The following is a 20,242-nucleotide window of genomic DNA, read 5'->3' on the forward strand; positions in this document are numbered from 1 at the left end:
GGAGGCTTGTCGGGAGGAGGGAAATCTGGAAATTCCTGCTTCAGAGACCCTCAGGAATCTGGAGGTACCTGTGTCCCCAGAAGGGAGGGCCTGTCACAGAGCCTTAGGTCTGAGCAGCAAGGCCAGGCCCTTCCCAAGATCCTGCTGGACTCATCCAAGAACACTACCAGGTGAGCAGGATTCCCTCAGCTCTTGTTTTTAATTAGTAGATGTACTATTTTAGGTTTACAGAAAAACTGAGCAAAGAGTTCCGATGTACTTCCCCCATCCCCCCATTATTAACATTTTGCATTAGCCTGTACTGTTGTTATAATCAATTAACTGATATTGACATATTATTAACAAAAGGCTGTACTGTTCAGTCTTGCATGTTGTATGGATTTTGACAACGGCACTTCCCGTATGCACCACTGTATTGTCCTAGTTTTAGGGAAGTGGACCTGGGCACAGGTGGTTTGGCAGTCCTCCAGGTCACAGAGCCCTGAACCTAGGATGGGAAACAGCTCCACACTGCCCCTGAGGTGGCCTCTGCCTGTTGGTTCCGTGGTCACTAGGGGATTCTGAAACCTTCTGAAACTTCACTCAGGCCAGTAGCACTCAGTCTCGGCATTTGTAACACGAGGGGGCCCTGACGCTGCCTCTGACCCTTCCCTGGTGTGAAGCCCTGGATCCTGACGACCCTTGAGAGCAGCTTCTTGACCACAGGCAGAGCTCTGGGTACGAGGCGCTACAGAGCTGCGTGGACATGGCTGTGGGTAAGAGGTGGTTGCAGTTTCCAGATTCACGACCAGCAGGTTCCTCTCCCCAGGTGCCCGGGTGGTGGTTTCACTTTGCCCACTTGTCATAGCACTTCTGCACCCAGGTACCTGCAGGGAAGGCAGGGGCACACACTCCAAAGGGGGTGGGGTGAGGGGTGCATGAGGCTTCCAAACCTGGAATGCACACATGTACTCCTCAACCTCAAAGCTGCCCATGGGTCTCGGGGTGACATCCCTTCTTATGACTGGGAGGACCCAGGGGCGGGGGTTGACTTACCCAGTCCAGGGCTTTTCTAAACAGGTCCTTCAACTGTAACCACCTTCAAGGTGTCTGACTTCCCCCTAACCAGATGAGAAGGGTACAACGTACAAACCAACGGGTGGAAGAGGTCACTCCCCTCCCCACAGGTCACTTGAAATTCCTCCTGAAATATATCTTGGCTGGAAAAGAAATACTAAAACAAGGTCTGGTTTCTCCACCACTTGATGCTTTTTGAGGCTCTGGAGCTCAGACCAACACCAGAGAGTTTGAGAAAGCAGAAAAGCCTGCTTTTGTGAGCACAGGGGTGGCTACGTGGAGCACCATGGTTCCCTCCTTCTGCCTGGTAGACCCTCTTCATCCTTCCAGGATGATGACCAGGTAGGACGGTAGACCTGGGAGTCCCCCACCCATCCTCTGAGCAGACCCAGCCCCGGGTCCTGGCCTCAGGCCCCCAAGCCAGAGGAGGACACCTTTCCCATCAGAGCTGGGGCTGCTCGTGCTCCTCTTGTCCCCCCACTGGAGGTTAGGCACATGGTGGCCCCCGTGACTACCTGGTGAAGGAAGCTGCTGTCATCACACTGTACTCACCAACTCACCATGCTGGGTCCTGCTAGGACAGGGGTCTCAGTGGGAGATTTTGCACACGGGGCATTTGGCAGTATCTGGAGACAGTATGGGTTGCCAAACCTGGCTGGGGGTGATGACATCTAGAGCATGGGGGCCAGGATGCAGCTAAAATCCTACAGTGCACCGGACCGTCCCCGGGAGGAATCAAGCTGAGGTTGGTGAAGCGGGTACTAGACCAACTGCGGAGTGGGGATGGTGAGGGCGAGCAGGCAGAGCCCCGCAGTGATGCGCAGGAACTGTGGCCCAGAGCCCTTCTGTGGAGTGGGTACTCCAGAGTCCACGGTCCGCTCCTCAGTGAGTCAGCCACGTCACCAGCCGCAGCTGGGCTTCCCCTCCCACGTGGGTCGCAGACCCGGACTGAGTCGGAACCTCTGCAAAGCACACTCGGATTCTGCGTGGGTTTGGATGCCAGGAACATCTCCTGATGGAATCAGGCTGGTCACACAGTAGTGGCACGGTCAGGAGCCCCCACTACAGCCCAGTGGCCACTCCCGGCTCAGTCTGCGCGACGGGGTCACAGCACCGCCACTGCGGACGGACCCGCTGGCCAGGCGCGGGCTCGGGTCTGCATATACTTGGGGTCTCGGGTTTCTTCCCCGCCCTGCATCGTACCGGCCGGGACGTGCTGCTGCCCCGTCCTTCTTCTGCTGGGGAGTCTCTCTCGGGCCCCGGTCCCTCGAGCTGCCTCCTCCCGTCCGCTGAGCCGCCCCACGACCCCCGGCCAGGGCACGCCGGGCGCGGAGCTCCGAGCGCGCACTCAGGGCGGAGTTCCGGCGCGCGGGGCGGGCCCGGGGCGGGGGCGGAGCGGCCGGCCGGGCCCGCCCCCCAGCTGAGCCGGGACCGGGACCGTGGACTCGCCTACTTCAGAGGCTCGGGTGGCGGCGGCGGGGTGCGGAGCTCTTCGTGCAGCTCCGGCGGCTCCAGCGGCTCGGGTGGCCCCGGTTGCGGCCGGGATGGGCGGGCGGCCGCGCCGGGTGCGCGGGGGGCGCACGACGTGACTCGCCTGGACTTGGAGCCCCGCCCGCCCGGCCGGCCGCGCCGGGTGGAGGGTCTGCTCGGTGGGCGCGGACGCGGGGTCGGCGGCCAAGCCGGAGCCGGAGCATGCGGGGCGCGGCGCGGGCGGCCAGGGGGCGCGCGGGGCAGCTGTGGCCGCGGCCCCTCGCCCCGGGCCCTGGCCCGCCGCCGCCGCCGCCGCTGCTGCTGCTAATGCTGGCCGCGCTGCTGGGCGGCGCGGGCGCGCAATACTCGAGCGACCTGTGCAGCTGGAAGGGGAGGTGAGTTCGCGCGGCGCGACCCCGGCCCTTGGGTCTACTGCCCTCCCTTCGCGTGCCCTGCCCTCCCGGGCCCGCCGACCGTGCGGGGGCGCGGCCCCGGGCCGGCCCCGGGAGGGGACTCGGGGGCCCGCTCTCCAGGCTGAGTCCTGTCCCCGTCGCCCCCGCCCCCGGGTCTAGAACAAAAGAGCCCGCGGCGTCCGGGTGCCCTGGCCGGGAGGACGCCCAGGGGGAGGTGCACCCGCCGCGCGGCGGGGTCAGCCCCGACCCGGCAGCTCACTCGCCCCGCGCCGACCCCGCATTGGAGGCGGGCGGGGGTCGGTCCTCCGGCCCTTCCTGGCTCTGCCCGCGGCGAGGACTTGCGCGCCCTGGGCGGGAGGAGCCGGGCCTGCGCTCAGGGCCGAGCGGGAAGGGCCGGCAGATCCTCGGGAGGGAGCCGCGGGCTTCGGTGGACAGAGCCGGGCCCTGGCGCGGACCGCGGCGGGGACCACGCCTGTGCGTGCGGAGACCCGTGGGCGGACACCTGTGCGCGGGCCGAGTGCGGGGCCCGCTGTGCACCCCCCACCCCCGTCCCCGCCCGGGACCCGATGAAGGTCAGGCCGCCCTTGGCAGCGCGCGCGCTGGGCTCAGCGACCACCCCCCCCACGCCCCTCCGCTGTGGCAGGCGAGGACTTTTTTTTTAAACTGAAGTGTGACAAGCAGAAAGGAGTGCAAGTCACAAGTGTGCGCGGGCGGGGCGCCTGAGGGCACAGCTACTCGGGGTGAGAAACCGCCATCCGCCAAGGGCGCCCTCGGCCCCGCGGCAGGCAGCTCGCAGTTGGAAAATCGGGTTTTGTGCGGGTGAAGGAGTTTGCAGAGGGAGATGCGCATCTCCTCTGAAACTGCCCGCGGGTCTCACTGTCCGGGTGCTCGATGGAACAGGCCTCCACCCAAACCCCTTGGCCTTGACGTCTGATGGGAAGGCTCCCGCGGGCTCACACCTCATGCTGGGGGGTATCACGGGCTTATTTTGAGTGAAGACAGTTTTTCCGAGAAGGTTGGGGGTTGTGCCAGTGTGCTGGGCTCTGCGTCAGCAGGGCAGCCGCTGGTCCTCTTGGGTACTTACAGACCCAGTTCTGGCACTACAGAGCAATCTGGCACACTGGCAATTACCCTGCCCCCTACTTCTTTCCACCCCTCCTAGAGCCAGGGTCCTGGGCTCCAGAGGTTGGGCCTGTGGTGGCCTTCTCCCTGCCGCACAAACTCCCTGTACACACCAGAGCAGGGATGGAGGAGCTGAGGTTGGGGCCATGAGCTTGGAGCTCTGGGGGAGGGTTGGCCTGGAGAATGCTGGCGCCAGCACAGAGCTGGCTGGGAGCCTCTGACTCTGACACACTCTTCTAGGGCTGCCCTTTCCCCCACGCTGGTAATTAAACTCCCTGTTTTGCAGCTTCTGCTGGATGAATCAGTGCACCCCCAAACTGAGGTCTAGGGTGTCCTCCTCCAGCAGATCAGAAACAAACCCAGTCCCACACTGGGATCCGGAGTTTCCAGAGGAGCTGACACCCTTTCAGGCTCTCAGGACTATATGCCTGGAAGGGGAGGCCTCTCCTGGGGACCGGAGGGGTCTGTGAGTGAGGGCTGGTCAGAGGGCCAACCAGCTCCTGGATCAAGCAGGTGTCTGCATCTTCTTATCTACCTGGAGAAGCAGGGACCCTTGCCTGCCGCCCTTCTGTCTCCATCGTTGCTAACATACCCCCGGTCTTGGACTCCCTCCCGCTGTCCTGCACTCAGCCCAAAGGCAGAGGGGGGCCGCAGGGGCTGCTACAGTCGGATCTGGAGAGGAGGCAGGGCCAGGCCACGTTCCTGGGACATGAGCCCCCCTTGCATTATAATTGCTGCCCCAGTTATCAATATGCCTCACAGATCAGCTGATAGATCCTTGCTGTGGGAACCTGGGTGTGCTGATTTGCCTGCTGGCCCCCAGAACATTTATGACTTTTTATGAGCTGTTCTAAAGACAGCGCAGGGTGGTGCGAGTCCCGATAGGCTGGGTAGATTCTGATCCCCTGATAGGAAGGGAGTTGCTCTTTATGGCTACTCACATTTGACAGGCTGAAATGCGTTTCTGGGTGTTTGCCAAGCAATGAAGCAGGAGGTTTTACAATCCCCATCCCGTGTGCAGGGGCAGGACAGCACCCTGATCTTTATTAGGCTGTGGTCGTAAAGATGGACCATGAACTTTCCCACTATTATCGGCAGGGTTTGTGGGTCCATCACACCTGGGCTAGTTCTCCTGCTAGGTGGGGAAATGAAAGCTAACTCCAGTTATCATAGCCTTTTGGTTTCTCCCTTGATCTGAACCCTCTTCCTGACTTTAGTAAACAAGAGATGATCATTTACTTCTGGTGTCTCAGGTGAGGCAGCTGTGAGTGTGAGTGGTGTGGGCCTTGCTGCCACCACACTGACCCCTTCAGAAAGTCCCATATCAATTTGGAATTTGCTGTCCTTTCCATGAAGGTGCTCCTTAGGTGTGTCCACCTGGGGAGTGACACCTGCAGACTCCTTTTTTTGGAACAATGCATGAACCCGGTTTAAATAATCCCAAGAGCAATCAGTGTTCTCAACTCCCTGAGGCTGACTAGAACCACGGTTTTTTCTGTACTCTTTGGCTTCATCCCATCAGAAACCAGTTATTTTATTTTTGTCTGGTAAGCATGTTGCTTGCATGCTATGTGAAGATCAGCCACCATATTTTATTTTTGTCTGGTAAGCATGTTGCTTGCATGCTATGTGAAGATCAGCCACCATATTTTATTTTTGTCTGGTAAGCATGTTGCTTGCATGCTATGTGAAGATCAGCCACCATATTTTATTTTTGTCTGGTAAGCATGTTGCTTGCATGCTATGTGAAGATCACAGATGCCACCATATTTTATTTTTGTCTGGTAAGCATGTTGCTTGCATGCTTTGTGAAGATCACAAACGCCACCATCAATGATGTGACAAATGTGGCACATTTTGCACCTGCAGCAATTTTGCATCAACAGAAGTGTTTTCAGGTTTGCTGTGATGCTGGAAACTTAGAGGTGAGAGATTTGGCCAGATTTTCTGGTAAGAACTAGACAGACTGTGAGCCCGTGACTTCATTAAAGATCTAGTGGGGTCCCAGGCTGAGAGACTGGTGGGTCTTCTGGACTGAGTCAATGTCTTGCATAGCACATGCTACTGACCTTTATGTGAACACCCGTGTTGGGTGCCTGGTTGGACTCTTGGTGGCCTCAATGCTTTAGGAGAGCATGAGGGGAGAGGCAGAGCAGAGCCGCATGCTGGCTGTGGACCCTGGGGCGGGTGTAGACCCTTCTCTGGGGGCCAGTGAAGACGTTAGGTAAAGGATGAAGTAATGGGGCGCCTTATTTCTTCTGTGTCTACCTTCATGTTGCTCCTGGACCTCTTTTAGTAGAGTGACTTAGGAATAAATGGAGGCAGGTGTACTGCACAAGATGTCCGGGTGATATGTGCAGGCTGGGGACAGCAGTCCGGCCCCCAGACTCAGGTCCGCCTCTCCCTGGGGAGCCATGGGTTGGCCACCTGTCCCCACAAGTGTTCCCTCTGTCCCTGCCCAAGATGTGGGTGGGGGTGGATCCCCCCCATTGGATTGGATTAGGTGACAATGAGAGGGACCCAAAGCTCTGGTATGGGCTTTCCTTTCCCCTGAGCCCCAGGGCCCCCTCCCCACACAGAGAGGGAAGTGAAGACTTGGACAGGATGGTTTTTATGGGAGAGAGCTTTGAGGATTGGTGTCTGGCCATGGGGCAAGTGTCCAGCTGCCCCTTGAGGCTGGAGACAGGAGAGGAGGGGACACTATGATAAAGTTTGTTTTGGCTGCATAAGAGCACAGCTGATTATAGTCATCTGTGTCAAGCACTCACCATTTAGTCTAATTTTTTCACACAGCACTATAATTATGCTCGTCCACACATATGTGTCAGCTGAGCTTATATGAGTTTTATTTGACTGTAATTTGTAAGTCTGTTCTGCGTGTGCAGCCCTGGTAGGCGTCTGAGGCTGAGCTGGCTGCTAGTGACCCAGGGCCTTGCAGGGGCGGGGAGCGGGGTTAGGAGGGGGGTCACCTCCTTGACACCTCCCTCTGATGTGGTCTGCAGGATGACTGTGCAGCCCCAGCCTGCAGCTGGCCGTCATATGAAAAGTGAGGTTTTTTGGAGCCCAGAGCATGAGTCACTAACAGTAAATGCAAACCATATGTTACGTGTTTTCTCCTCTGTAGAAAGGGTTTCTGGTAACTCACTCAGGCCAGAGCACTGAATATAGCATTGTTTATTACACGTAAAAATGCTAAGAATGTGGATGAACCTGTCTGAGATCTGATCAGAACCAAATTTCATGTAATAAAACACTTGGTTGCAGTCACTGGTTGAGTTCCAAGGCTGCTTGGTGGCTGTGACGTAACCATTAGCGCAAACTGACATTCACATTAAAATTTGGACTAGGGGAAACTTTAACATTTTTGGTGGTTTCAATTTCTTGAAAACATAACGTAATGATTTTACTCCAGACCTGTTTCACCAAGAGTGTAGCACACTTCATTTTTTCCTGTTTAATATTTATTAGGAGTGAGATTAACTCGGCACTCTAAAACTTCTCCTTGGGAAGATGAACTGTCTGCTTACTGTTTGTTGTCTCTCTCCCTGTGGCTTCTCCACGCATTCCCTATTGTGTCTTTCCCTGTGGAGGACCTTTACCTTACTTTTGTATCTTGCTTTGATGATATTTCAGTTTATTTTTAAAAATACAATTGGCAATGCAGGGTGTTCAGGGTTTATTTTTAAATTTTATTTATGTGAGGGCGCCTGGGTGGCTCAGTCAGTTAACTGTCTGCCTTTGGCTCAGGTCATGATCCCGGGGTCCTGGGCTCGAGCCCCGTGTCGGGCTCCCTGCTCTGCATCGGGCTCCCTGCTCAGCGGGGAGTCTGCTTTTCCCTCTCCCTCTGCGGCTCCCCCTGCTTGTGCTCTCTCCCACTCTCTCACTCACTCTCTCACTCTCTCAAATAAATAAATAAAATCTTAGAGCAGGGGAATGGGCGGCAGCTCCATCCCAGGACCCCAAGATCATGACCTGAGCTGAGGGCAGACTCAACAACCCATGGAGCCACCCAGGCACCCCAAGGTTTGCAAATGAAAAAGCCATCAAGTCATCACTTTAAGGAAAACACAAACATGCCTATCTGGAAGGTGCCAAAGACAAAACTCACCCACAATCTCCAACCCCCCAAATTGCTTACATTCCTAATTGGTTTAAAAGCTACTCTCTGGACCAAGTGAATCCGCTCCTTGTTTTCACACTCAGGGAATCTGCCATCATCCCCGGCCCTCAGTAGGTCACCTGGGACTTGGGTTGGTGGTAGGGTCCTGTGGGTGTGTCCTTGATCATGTTCCAGAAGATCTACCCTTCTGTGGTCCTTGCTTCCACGGCACCCATTGCCTCCACGATGCAGGGAACCTCAAGAACACGTGCTCCCAGTGCCCCTTGAAGGCCAGCAGATGCACGTGTCGAGGTGTTGAGAGGGTCTGAGACACACTTTGCCTACGCACATCGCGGCCTGTCTCACCGTGACCCTCTGGGGCAGGCCTGCTGGAGGGGACCGGGTGCGGGGGCCATGTGGCTGCCCCTCCCTGGAAATGGCCCATGTGGCAGGGCAGAGGTGGCAGCAGCCTGCATGTGGGGGAGGGGCTGCTCGGGCACCTAGGCTGGCAAAGGCCAGCACGTGAGTGGGGGCACATGTGGGGTGACGGGCCCCGGCTGACGCATGCCCCCTCTGCAGCGGGCTGACGCACGAGGCCCACAGGAAGGAGGTGGAGCAGGTGTATCTGCGCTGCTCTGCGGGCTCCGTGGAGTGGATGTACCCGACCGGGGCTCTCATCGTCAACGTGCGGCCCAACACCTTCCCGCCCTCTCGACACCTGACTCTGTGCATCAAGCCCCTCAGGGACTCCTCGGGGGCCAATATTTATTTGGAAAGAACTGGAGAACTGAAGCTGCTGGTACGGGACGGGGACCGTGGGCCTGGCCAGGTGCGCTGCTTTGGCTTCGAGCACGGCGGCCTTTTTGTGGAGGCTGCGCCCCAGCAGGACATCAGCAGGAGGACCACGGGCTTCCAGTACGAGCTGACCAGCCGGCACGCGGGGTCGGACCTGCATGCTCTGTCAGGTGGGTGGCGTGCCCTGGCGGTGGGGAGGGCAGCAGGGGTGGGGGTTCTTGGGTGGCATCATGGGCGGCCGCAGGCATGGTGGTACCAGCAGACGGCCCCCTGGGTGTGGCGGGTATTGGACGTGTGGTGTCCCATTAGTTCTCAGGAACTGTGTCTGAGCAAAGGGAACAAGTGTGCCCTGAGAATGGTCACAGGTCAGGTGGACCCCGGTCCTAGCTCCCTGACGTGCTCGTCTTCTCTGTGCCGCCGTGGGGGCTGTAACTGGAAATGTGTGCCCCTGGCATTTCTCCTGACGTATGGATTAGCTGAGTGTTTTTGACATCAAGCCTCTGACATGGCGAGTTTTGGGTGGGAGCCCAGACTGATTCACACTCCAGAGTAGTGCAGAGTCTTGATGACCTGAGTTGTGGGGCTGGTCCCCGGTTCTGGAGGCATTTTGTGGGTGGGTGTTCTAAGGAGAACCGCATGTGGAGTGGAGACACCAGCAGTGTGCCAGGAGAGGCTGTGGGTGGAGGAACCAGGCAGGGCAGGGACTCACCTGGGGGTCCTGTGAAGCCGGCCCTCGAGGAGCCCCCTCCACGGCAGGGCCCTCCTAGGGCAGAGTTCTGGAGGGAGGCTCCCAGCAGCCAAGGGGGTTGTGTGTGTGTACGGGGAGATTGTGAGTTGGCTTTAGATTGCCCTTCATTTTTTCTTTTGAGGCAAGCGGACAGCTTTGCAGGGCCCTGTGTGGAAGGTAGTGTCGGTCTCCGAAAAGTTCCAGAGGCAGAGACCAAGGAGAAATGAGTGGCCTCCAGAGTTCTCACGTGGCCTGGGTCTTGCCCCTTGTGCCCTGCCCACCCCCCCACCCCCCAACTGCCTGACTGCCCAGGTGCAGAAGTCCTTATCTTTTACTGTTAAGGGACACTGGAACTTTCCTTTGAAAAAGAAAATGTGTTCAGAAGGAATACAGAATCCCTTTAAACTCCCTTCTGTCCAGAAATAGAGCTTGACAAGTCCCTGTCTTTTAGAGGCACCCAGGCCAAGCGTCTCGCCCTTGCTCCAAGGCGTAGGTGACCTCACGGGATCCAAGTGTGGAGGGACACCATCTGGATCAATTCCAAAGCTGGTTGGGGGCAAGATGCCTTCCAGCAGAGGGGAGGTGTGCGCAGGTTCCAAGAAGGCCATTCCCCAGGAGAGCAGCCAGCCCAGATGGTCGGGGTAGGGGTGCCAGGCATTGGGTGGTGCCGGCCAGGCAGGGATGCTGATAATACCCCACAGTGCACAGGGCAGTTCCAACAAGTGTCAGCAGTGCTAAGGCAGAAACGCCTGGTTTGAGGGGTAGGCCATCCCCAAGAATAGTATAATCTCCACATTTTAGTAAATAAAAGATTTGGGGAAAAACAGATCTGCTAGGTTTTGACATGCAAACTTTCCTCCAAGTAGAACCCCCCTCCCCCTCCAAGTGCCTGACTGCCCAGGTAGGACCCCCCTCCCTCTCCAAGTGCCTGACTGCCCGTGTAGGACCCCCCTCCCTCTCCAAGTGCCTGACTGCCCAGGTAGGACCCCCCCAATGCCTGATTGCCCAGGTAGGATCCCCCCCAACTTCAAGTGCCTGACTGCCCATGTAGGACCAGCCTAAGTGCCTGAATGCCCAGGTAGGATCCCCCCAACTCCAAGTGCCTGACTGCCCAGGTAGGACCCCCCCAACTCCAAGTGCCTGACTACCCAGGTAGGACCCCCCTCCCCCTCCAAGTGCCTGACTGCCCAGGTAGGACCCCCCTCCCCCTCTAAGTGCCTGACTGCCCAGGTAGGACCCCCCTCCCCCTCTAAGTGCCTGACTGCACAGATAGGAACCCCCTCCGCCTCCAAGTGCCTGACTGCCCAGGTAGGACTCACCTCCCCCTCCAAGAGCCTGACTGCCCAGGTAGGACCCCCCCAAGTGCCTGAATGCCCAGGTAGGACCCCCCCAACTCCAAGTGCCTGACTACCCAGGTAGGACCCCCCTCCCCCTCCAAGTGCCTGACTGCCCAGGTAGGACCCCACTGCCGCTCCAAGTGCCTGACTGCGCAGGTAGGACCCCGCTGCCCCTCCAAGTGCCTGACTGCCCAGGTAGGACCCTCCCCCACTCCAAGTGCCTGACTGCACAGGTAGGTCCCCCCTCCCCCTCCAAGTGCCTGAATGCCCAGGTAGGATCCCCCCCAACTCCAAGTGCTTGACTGCCCAGGTAGGACCCCCCAAGTGCCTGAATGCCCAGGTGGGATCCCCCCCAACTTCAAGTGCCTGACTGCCCAGGTAGGAAACCCCTCCACCTCCAAGTGCCTGACTGCCCAGGTAGGACTCCACTGCCCCTCCAAGTGCCTGACTGCCCAGGTAGGTCCCCCCTCCCCCTCCAAGTGCCTGACTGCCCAGGTAGGACCTCGCTGCCCCTCCAAGTGCCTGACTGCCCAGGTAGGACACCGCTGCCCCTCTAAGTGCCTGACTGCCCAGGTAGGAACCCCCTCCGCCTCCAAGTGCCTGACTGCCCAGGTAGGACCCCGCTGCCCCTCCAAGTGCCTGACTGCCCAGGTAGGACTCCCCTTCCCCTCCAAGTGCCTGACTGCCCAGGTAGGACCCCGCTGCCCCTCCCAAGTGTCTGACTGCCCAGTTAGGTCCCCCCTCCTCCCCCAAGAGCCTGACTGCCCAGGTAGGACCCCACTGCCCCTCCAAGTGCCTGACTGCCCAGGTAGGACCCCGCTGCCCCTCCAAGTGTCTGACTGCCCAGTTAGGTCCCCCCTCTTCCCCCAAGAGCCTGACTGCCCAGGTAGGACCCCACTGCCCCTCCAAGTGCCTGACTGCGCAGGTAGGACCCCCCTCCCCCTCTAAGTGCCTGACTGCCCATGTAGGACCCCGCTGCCCCTCCAAGTGCCTGACTGCTCAGGTAGGTCCCCGCTGCATCCCCCTCCCCTGGTGCCAGAGGCTAGGCGAGGGCTCCCGCTCAGGAAGGGGACGGTGAAAGCTGCTGTGAATCTCAGGACCTGACTGAAATTTTAACCACACCAGGCTTTATCTTGATCACCAGCTATAGGGTGTGTGGGAGAGCTGGGGGAGTGGACCCCAGCCTCACTCTGGGGGACCTAGAAATAAATTCACATTAAAAACAAAATGGGAAAAAACCCAGTCACTGAATTCGATGTTTCTGACTAGTGATAGCTGGCTGAGGGGAGATGTTAGGAACTTGTTAACACCCTGAGGGAGACGAGGGGCAGCTATTGCATCCCTCCTCCCCAGGGTGCTCGCCTTTCATCAGGGGATGGGCCCCTAAGCCCTTAATGCCAGAGGAATGGGTACGTAATGTGGAATGTCAGCGCCAGCCATCTGGCAGCAGTGACGTCCGCCAGGCCAGGCGGGCTCTCTGGTGGCAGCGCGCGGCTCCCGGCTCCCTCCTACTCTGACCCTGGTTGTAGCTGCAGGAGACTTCAGTGAGGCGGGAGCCCGGGCACCTGTGGCGTGCAGGTGCGCACATGCCCTTGGGCCAGGCAGCCAGCGATCCTGCCTGCTGGGGAGCTAGATGGGCCTTCTCCCTCCCTGATGAGTCACAGGTTCTAGTTTGTGCTGACTTGAGAATCAGGAGAGGCTCCCGCCCGGATGAGTGATGTGTGTGGGAGCCTCGCAGCCCTGGACATTTCCGCTTGGGAGTGTTTGTACTGAGTGTGGTCACCTAGTGTGCACTTGAGCTGAATGATCAGCTTCCTGGTATGAACTGAGAAGCTCTGATAGCCAAGAAGAGGCCAGAATGGAGAGGAGACCGCTCCTCCAGGCACAGACTAAGGGGTGGGTTTGGGAGGTGACCCCAGCCTGTGGGCTGGGGACTCAGGATCTAGCCACCACATAGCAGGTGGCTTCCCCCGACCCTGCCCCATGACCTTCTCCTTCTCTGTGGGCCTCACCAGGGCACCTGAGTAATGTGGTTCTCCACTGGTGCTGAAAAAGTCTGGCAGGACACAAAAGGTGGGCAAGTGGCCAGATCCAGGCAACTAATGGATGAAGCTCTGGGGCAACGCCTGGAACATGTGCTGAGGTCTCACAGTCAAACCCAGCCGGGCAGTCTGGGGGCCATCCTCCCCAGAGTCCCAGCATACTTGGGAAAACGGGCACCACCAGGAGCCCCCATTGTCCAGTGGGGTTGGGTGTGTGTAGCACTGGCCAGTGAAGGATGGCCGGGGGTTGCTCTGTCTGGTTCTAGGGGGCAGAGACAGACCTTCTCCTTGGTTTGCCTGGGGCAGCCCTGGTGGGCTTCTGATTCCAGTCTGTTCTTTTACTTCCCGGGGAGCTGAATAGCAGGGGCTCACCAGCTTGGCTGCATCCACTGTCTGGGGTTTGAGCTCCATGCGATGCCTACCCAGAGCAGGTTTCTTGGAGCAGATGAGTTGGGAGGACAGTGGCAGTTTAGACCCAGAGCTGTGAACGCATAAAAGTTATTCTCATCGCCGGTGGGGAGCCTTGGGATGGTGAGGGCAGCCTGGGTCCCACAGTTTCCGACGGGCTTCATCACTCCTCCCCTGTTAAAACCTGCTCTGTCTGATGAGCTAGGGGGTGAGTGATGCCCATGGGGTGGGCAGGGTGGGTACAAGCCCTCCACTGGGGAGCCTTTCCAGCTCAGCGTTTGGTGGTGGCTCTGATGGGCTGGAATGGGCTGTGGGGAATGAGTAGCAAAGTTCAGAAAAAGTGAAAGAAACCTCATTATGTCCTGGAGACAGAAAAGGAGAGAGAACTGAATTTTTTTCTATGGATCACTTTGTTTCCTGCTTGGCTTCTCTGGCCACGGTAATTACGGGATAATTATTTCTCACCTTGCCCATCTCTGGCCTTTTGGGCTAGAAGGGTGTGGCCTCCACCTGCGTCCTCACCAGGAAGAGGGAGGGAGGGGAACAGGCGAGGAGGGGAGGCTGGTGAGATTGCGAGCTCCCAGTGCACAAAAGATGGGACTTGGGGGCAGCCGACCAACCTGGGCCGGGGCCCATGGGGCCACCTCGGGGCAACACCAGCCTGACGCTGGCTGTGGTGACAGGCCAAGGAGGCTCCAGAACCAGTCCCGTTCCAGCTGTGACCCCTTTCACCTGTCACCGGCTGCCGTGAAGGCCCTGGTGGGGGTCCTCATGCACAGTTTTCCCTTTGGAAATTGCATGTATCCACCTGGTCATCCTTACCCGGGCAGTCCCGCCTGGCAGAACAGTATGCAGCTGTCTATGAACCTCTCCCTGCCGAGGGCCTGACATGAAGGGTGCTGCCCTCCCCCCACCTTCCTCCCTGCCTGCACCTGACCTCCTCACCTGGGTCCCTGCAGTAGCCCCCTCTGCTCTCCCTGAGCCTGTGTTTTCCTTCTTCAGTTCATTGTATGCGCATTCCGGGGTCATCTTCCTAAGATGTCTGTACCTCAGCCACCCCCTCTCCAAGAACCCTAATCCCGACTGGCCTATTGGCTGTCCCCTCCTCATCTTCCCCTGCAAGGAAACGAGATTCAATGTGTCCGAAACCGGCGCATTCCAGAGCCTTTATGAGCCCAACTCCGATTAATAATTGTTTCCAGATTGCTTCTCTTGGCGTCCACAGACTGGATTTTCCAAGAAGGTGACCTACGCTTTGTAAAACTCAGAATTATGAGGGGAGTCTCCAGGGTGGCACTTTATTAGCTCAACTGTGGTGGTGATTGGCTCACTGAGGCTTCTGGCCGGAGGTTCTGTGGGCTGCTGACCGCCCTCCCCTCGGGTCTCCAGCACCCCCACACCTGCAGTGCCATGGGGTGTGAGCAGGGTGGGTGCACAGGACGGGCTCCTTGCCACCTTTCTTCTTAGCCATCAGCCGACGTCCCAGCGCCTATGTCCATGGAGAGGGCGAAGCTCTTGGACTTGGCGAGTTGTGCACCACCAGGCCGGGGATCTGAACACAGGGTGTGGCCTTGGCCTCTCACTGCCCCTCTGCCGCCTTTGTGGCCTGTCTCAGCCAGCTCAGAAGCTGAGATTGCTTCTGGAGAGCTTTTGGGGTGGGAGCTTGTGTGGACCCATGCCTCCTGCCCACCCTCACTTGGAGCACTGCATCCCTGGCCCCCAGGGACCCTGCTGTGGCTCTTCCCTCCTGGGGAAGTGCTCCAGGAGGGGTACCTGCAGGCGGGCTGTGGCCACCACGGGATTGACTGCTGACCCGCTTTCTCCCACCGGCAGGGGCGCCCAGGGTGGGGCCTCTGACCCCTTGGGCGCTAGGGAGTGCCGGCTAGCATGGGAGGTCTCACCTCTGCCACATGCCCCTTGCCATAGGGGCTAAAGTAAAATGCTGCCTCAGAGTGGAACTGGAGACCGCTGCCCTCTGCAGTGCTGCGTGCCCTGCCTCGTCACTCCCGACCTGTGTGGCCTGTCAGGCCCAGTGGGGGCAGGAGGTCCCCGATGGATGAGCAGGGGAGGGAACCCCCAGTGGGCCACCCTCTTTTTGAAGAAAGGCCTTGGGGCTGGGAGCTACACATGGAACTTAAGTGTCACAGGTGGGCAGCAGTCTTTGGAACTTGGAGCTGGGTGGGTGCCCAGTCCTCCTGGATGGGCTGGATGGGACGCATCCAACAGGCTGTGCTTGTCTTGCAGCTTCTCCTGGTTCCCGATAACCTGACAGAAGCAGCAGGTGGTGGGAGGGCCAGTGAATCAGGACCTCCTGAGCTGGCCTGGGGCACAAACATCCCCCCCTGCCCAGAGCAGGACGACGGGAACAGTGCTCGGAAACCCATGTCTACCCCCCCGGGTCCACAGAGACCCTGTGCTGCCCCGGGTGGCACAGACCCTGTTGGCTCCGTGCCCTGGGCCCCGGAAGGCCTCTCTGAGCTCCTGCTCTTTGGTGCCCGGCCCTGCCCCAACTGCTCGCCCAGTTCAGGTTTTGTGAGGGTGACTGGTCAGTGTGTGGACAGGGTTAGCTTTATCCAGGCCCAGCAAGTGCCAAAGCCCTGGATGTTCTGGGGCCTTGAGAAAGTGAAAGGTCTTGTTCCAGCAAGGCCTCATACCTAACCTTTCCCTGAGCTGGGAGAATTTGTGCCAAACCCTAGGGACTCCGCATCCGAGAGTCAGAGGCCTTGAAAGGTGCAGTGAGGGCCAAATGTTGTGTTCTCCCCAATCCAGTGCTGGGTCAGGAATGGTGCCGTGGTCTAGGGGGAGAGTTGCCAGGGCCAGAGGCTCTGCCCCCCCCAGTCTTTCTGGAACTTCACCCCGTCTGAGGAAGTGAGGGTGAAGTGCGGAGTGAGGGCTGGGCTGGGGCAGAAGTTCATGGGGTGAGGCCTGGCTTGGCTGGAGGAAGCCAGCCGCACCCGGGCTGTGGGGGGTTGGGGCTCCTGTGAACTAGGCTTGCCATGGATGGTGTTTGCAAGCAGTGACGTGGTCTGAGGGCCAGGCGGGGTCTGGGGGAGGGGCTGTGCTGAGGCCCGTGGCTCCTTGGTATGAGTCCCACAGCTTCTGCAGGCAGGTGCGTCCCTCCATGCTCATAGGCACCCTCACCAGCCTTGGTGGTCCTTCTAGGCAGTGCCCTGACCCTGGGCAGCACACGGGGGCAGCACATGGGGGCCTGGGGAGCAGGAGATGTGTGAGTGGGCGGTCACAACATTTTGGGGAGCAGGTGTGGAGGCTGGAATGAAGGCGACTCTCAGCTGGGCTGGTGTAGGGGATGCACTTCAGACCAGCTCAGGTTGGGTTCCCATGGGTGATGGGCATGGGAGAGCCGTTTACACGCAGGCCCAGTGCTTGCTGCACTGACAAGCTAAGTGGGGACAAGCACCAAGGCCAGCTCTCTCCCTCGGGATGCACGCCCTTCACAGCCACATCTGGAGCTGGGGGTATCCCCTGGACCGGCCAGCCCCTCACCCACGTGGCCGAGGTCGGGTTCTCTGTCCCGCTCCCCGAGGTCAGAGCTCTTACGGGGCCTGGCGAGCATGGACGGGGGCCTTTGTCCTGCAGACCCTGCTCCTGACCCTGTTCTGTCCCCACAGCCCCGTGCTGCCCTTGCAATGACGCAGAGGTGCTGTTGGCCGTCTGCACCAGCGACTTTGGTAAGTGTCCTCATGCTCCCACCACGTGTTGGGAGCCCCACTGGGGCCTGGGAGGACCTTCCCGTGCTGGCACTAAGCTTGGGGAGGAGACTGCTGAGGACAGTGCCACCAGTCGTAGTAACAGGAAAATGCTTTTCTTTCTGTGCAGTAGAGTGACGTCTGTCTACCCCAGGGGAGGGACCTGCCTGTAAGGCAGGGAGAGGGTCAGGAATCCTACTTGAGGTGGTCACGGAGCAGTTTCCTCCAAACAGGGATGCTAGCCTCACTTCAGAGCCCTGCTCTCCTCTGGGTCCCCTGTGGATACGATAGCAGGAGTTCCTGGCCCTGGGGGTCCAGGGAGCCCAGGGGGCCTGGGGCTGAGGTCGGGGACTCAGCTGCGTGCATGTGACATTGGCACAAACCCTCTCAGGCGGGGGATGGAAGCAGTCTGCTGGATGCTGGTGCCGGACAGGAAGCCAGCCCAGCTGGACCCGGCTCTGAGCGCCCCCACTCCTGCAGAACGAGGCTTGGGGGCTGGGCAGGGTCCTGGGTGTGGGCCTGCTCTGCCAGCTCCTTCCCGTCACCTCCTCCCCTCGGAGCTCCACCGTGTCTGTCTTGTCCTGATACAAAGCTGCCGCAGACCTCGTGGATTAACCGTGGTTACTCGTCTTGTTCTGACTTGAAAACCTGACGCACGATGTGGCTTCTGTCTTCTGTTTTTCCCCGCTTATGTGGCTGTAGAAAAATATCTTTACCCCTGACAAAGTCAGGGACAACACCCTAGAGGGCCTCATGCGCGTGAATTGTTCTTTTTAATGGGATTTCTGGAATGCAGAATTCAGGGTCAGCCCTGGCCCAGGTGCCCCGGTGACCGCACTGACCCCCATGTCCTTGCCTCCGTAGTCGTCCGAGGCTCCATCCAGAACGTCACCCACGCGCCGGAGCAGCAGGAGTCCACCATCCACCTGCACGTGAGCCGGCTTTACCGGCAGAAGAGCAGGGTCTTCCGGCCCGCCCCAGAGGGCGGCGGCTGGCGGGGGCGAGTGGCCACGCTGCTGGAGTGCGGTGTGAGGCCTGGGCGTGGTGAGTTTCTCTTCACCGGCCACATGCACTTTGGGGAGGCCCGCCTCGGCTGTGCCCCGCGCTTCAAGGACTTCCAAAGGATGTACAGGGATGCCGAGGAGAGGGGCCTGAACCCCTGCGAGATGGGTACGGAGTGACTGTGGGCGAGTCCACCGCTGCTGCAGCGGGTGCTCGGATCGGGGGCTCCCTGGTGCTCAAGCCATGGAGGCACGTGCCACGAGGTCCTGGCCAAGGACTCCCTGACTGATGGGAAATGTTGTAAAATGCAAACTAAGTTATTATATATTTTTTTTTTTTAAAGAAAAGTCCATAGGAAGCAAACTCCAGTGTCTTAAAATGCCTTGTGTGCCATTTCATACCGTTTTTCAAAAGCACCTGACGTCCTTGCGCTCGGCTGGTGTGTTGGGTGACATGCTGGGGCCGTAGCCCACAGAGGACGCCCAGCACCAGGCTTTGTACGAAGCTTGGGTACCATTCAGAGTAGTTTCTTATGACGGGAACTTACGGAGCCAAATACTTATTTTTTGTTTTGTTTTTGCTTTTCAAAGAATGTGCTTTGCTGGCCGTGGTCATTTTTGGGCTGCAGGCTGTTTCCATTCCAGAGAATAAAGACCAGCGTCTGATGGAACAGTGGTGCGTCTGTCTGCAGCCCCGGGAGGGTATGCACGGCACTTCCCTGGTGTCAGGGCTCTCTGGGGGTGAGCACACCTGAGGGAGCCCCACGGCCCTGTTGCTCTGGGCCTTTCGCTCCGGGCCCAACTATAAGTGTGGCTGTTACTGTCACGCTTCAGAAAACACTGCTTGGCCTTAGCCAGACTGCACCTCCTCCTTCCACCTCTGTCCCCTTTAGCATCTGCCTTCCCCTTCCTGTTAACCCAGATCCTGCCCTTTGACTCCAGCTTCCCCCAAATGCCCCAGCCCACGGCAAGTCTGGACAGTGGGGGGCTGGTCTGCACTGGGCCAGTGACCTCCACACCCTCACGGATGAGCAAGTACCCAGCAGCTGCTGTAACGAATGACCACAGACTGGGGGCTTAAACAACATACGTTCTCATCATTCTGGAGGCCAGAGTACAAAATCAAGGTGTGGGCAGGCCCAGGCTCCCTCTGAAGGCTCTAGGGGAGGAGGTTTTCCATCTCTTCCAGCTTCTCCTGGCCGCCGACAGTCCTTGGCCTGTAGAAGCATTATTCCAGGCTCCGCCTCCTTCTCCCCTCTGTCTGTATTCACATCCCTCCTCCTATACGGACACCGGTTACAGGATCAGGGCCAGTACAACCTCATTGTAATTGATTCCACCTGCAAAGACCCTATTTTCAAATAAGTTCACGGTCACAGGTTCTAAGTAGATGGGAATTTGGGAGGACACTATTCACCCCACTCTAGGGGTCACTGAGGTGTCAAGTAATCAGACCAAAGCATCCACATCTATGAATCAGGTGATTTCTCCCAAGCCGCTGCTGAGACTGAAGGGGCTCTGGGAGAGGACGCCGCTCAGTGAGCACCGTACCAGCTGCTCCCAAGACTCAGGCACACTGTGTGGCCACAGGTAGGTGCCGTGTGCTAGCTCAGGTGTGGCCTGGCTCATGAGTGCCCTGCATCAGGTTGATGTGGTCTGGCTCATGAGCGCCCTGCATCGTGTAGGTGTGGCCTGGCTCGTGTGTCCTGCATCGTGTAGGTGTGGCCTGGCTCATGAGCGCCCTGCATCGTGTAGGTGTGGCCTGGCTCATGAGTGCCCTGCATCGTGTAGGTGTGGCCTGGCTCATGAGTGTCCTGCATCAGGTTGATGTGGCCTGGCTCATGAGTGTCCTGCATCGTGTAGGTGTGGCCTGGCTCATGTGTCCTGCATCGTGTAGGTGTGGCCTGGCTCATGAGTGCCCTGCATCGTGTAGGTGTGGCCTGGCTCATGTGTCCTGCATCGTGTAGGTGTGGCCTGGCTCATGAGCGCCCTGCATCGTGTAGGTGTGGCCTGGCTCATGAGTGTCCTGCATCAGGTTGATGTGGCCTGGCTCATGAGTGTCCTG

The 20,242-nt window shown here is 58.7% G+C and overlaps 1 protein-coding gene across 2 annotated transcripts; it reads left to right on the forward strand.

Moving 5' to 3' along the window:
• Positions 1-2,505: 2,505 nt before the first annotated feature.
• On the forward strand, positions 2,506-18,848 carry METRNL (meteorin like, glial cell differentiation regulator). Of its 2 annotated transcripts, none has more exons than XM_036092954.2 (4): positions 2,506-2,921; positions 8,740-9,125; positions 17,099-17,158; positions 18,041-18,848. In XM_036092954.2, the coding sequence occupies exons 1-4, from the start codon at positions 2,749-2,751 to the stop codon at positions 18,355-18,357; spliced, it is 936 nt and encodes a 311-aa protein (XP_035948847.1). In that variant the 5' UTR covers positions 2,506-2,748; the 3' UTR covers positions 18,358-18,848. The 2 variants fall into 2 exon arrangements, with proteins under 2 accessions (XP_035948847.1, XP_077922443.1); XM_078066317.1 differs by lacking the exon at positions 2,506-2,921 and adding an exon at positions 3,605-5,986.
• Positions 18,849-20,242: the final 1,394 nt, after the last annotated feature.

Source organism: Halichoerus grypus, chromosome 2 (assembly GCF_964656455.1).
Source record: "Halichoerus grypus chromosome 2, mHalGry1.hap1.1, whole genome shotgun sequence".
NCBI lineage: Eukaryota > Metazoa > Chordata > Mammalia > Carnivora > Phocidae > Halichoerus > Halichoerus grypus.

Bases quoted from the DNA above. Each gene is read 5' to 3' on its own strand.
- METRNL (XM_036092954.2), top strand. From the start codon at position 2,749: ATGCGGGGCGCGGCGCGGGCGGCCAGGGGGCGCGCGGGGCAGCTGTGG. The intron at 2,922-8,739 runs GTGAGTTCGCGC...CCCCCTCTGCAG, and splicing joins CTGTGCAGCTGGAAGGGGAG to CGGGCTGACGCACGAGGCCC. The intron at 17,159-18,040 runs GTAAGTGTCCTC...TTGCCTCCGTAG, and splicing joins CGTCTGCACCAGCGACTTTG to TCGTCCGAGGCTCCATCCAG.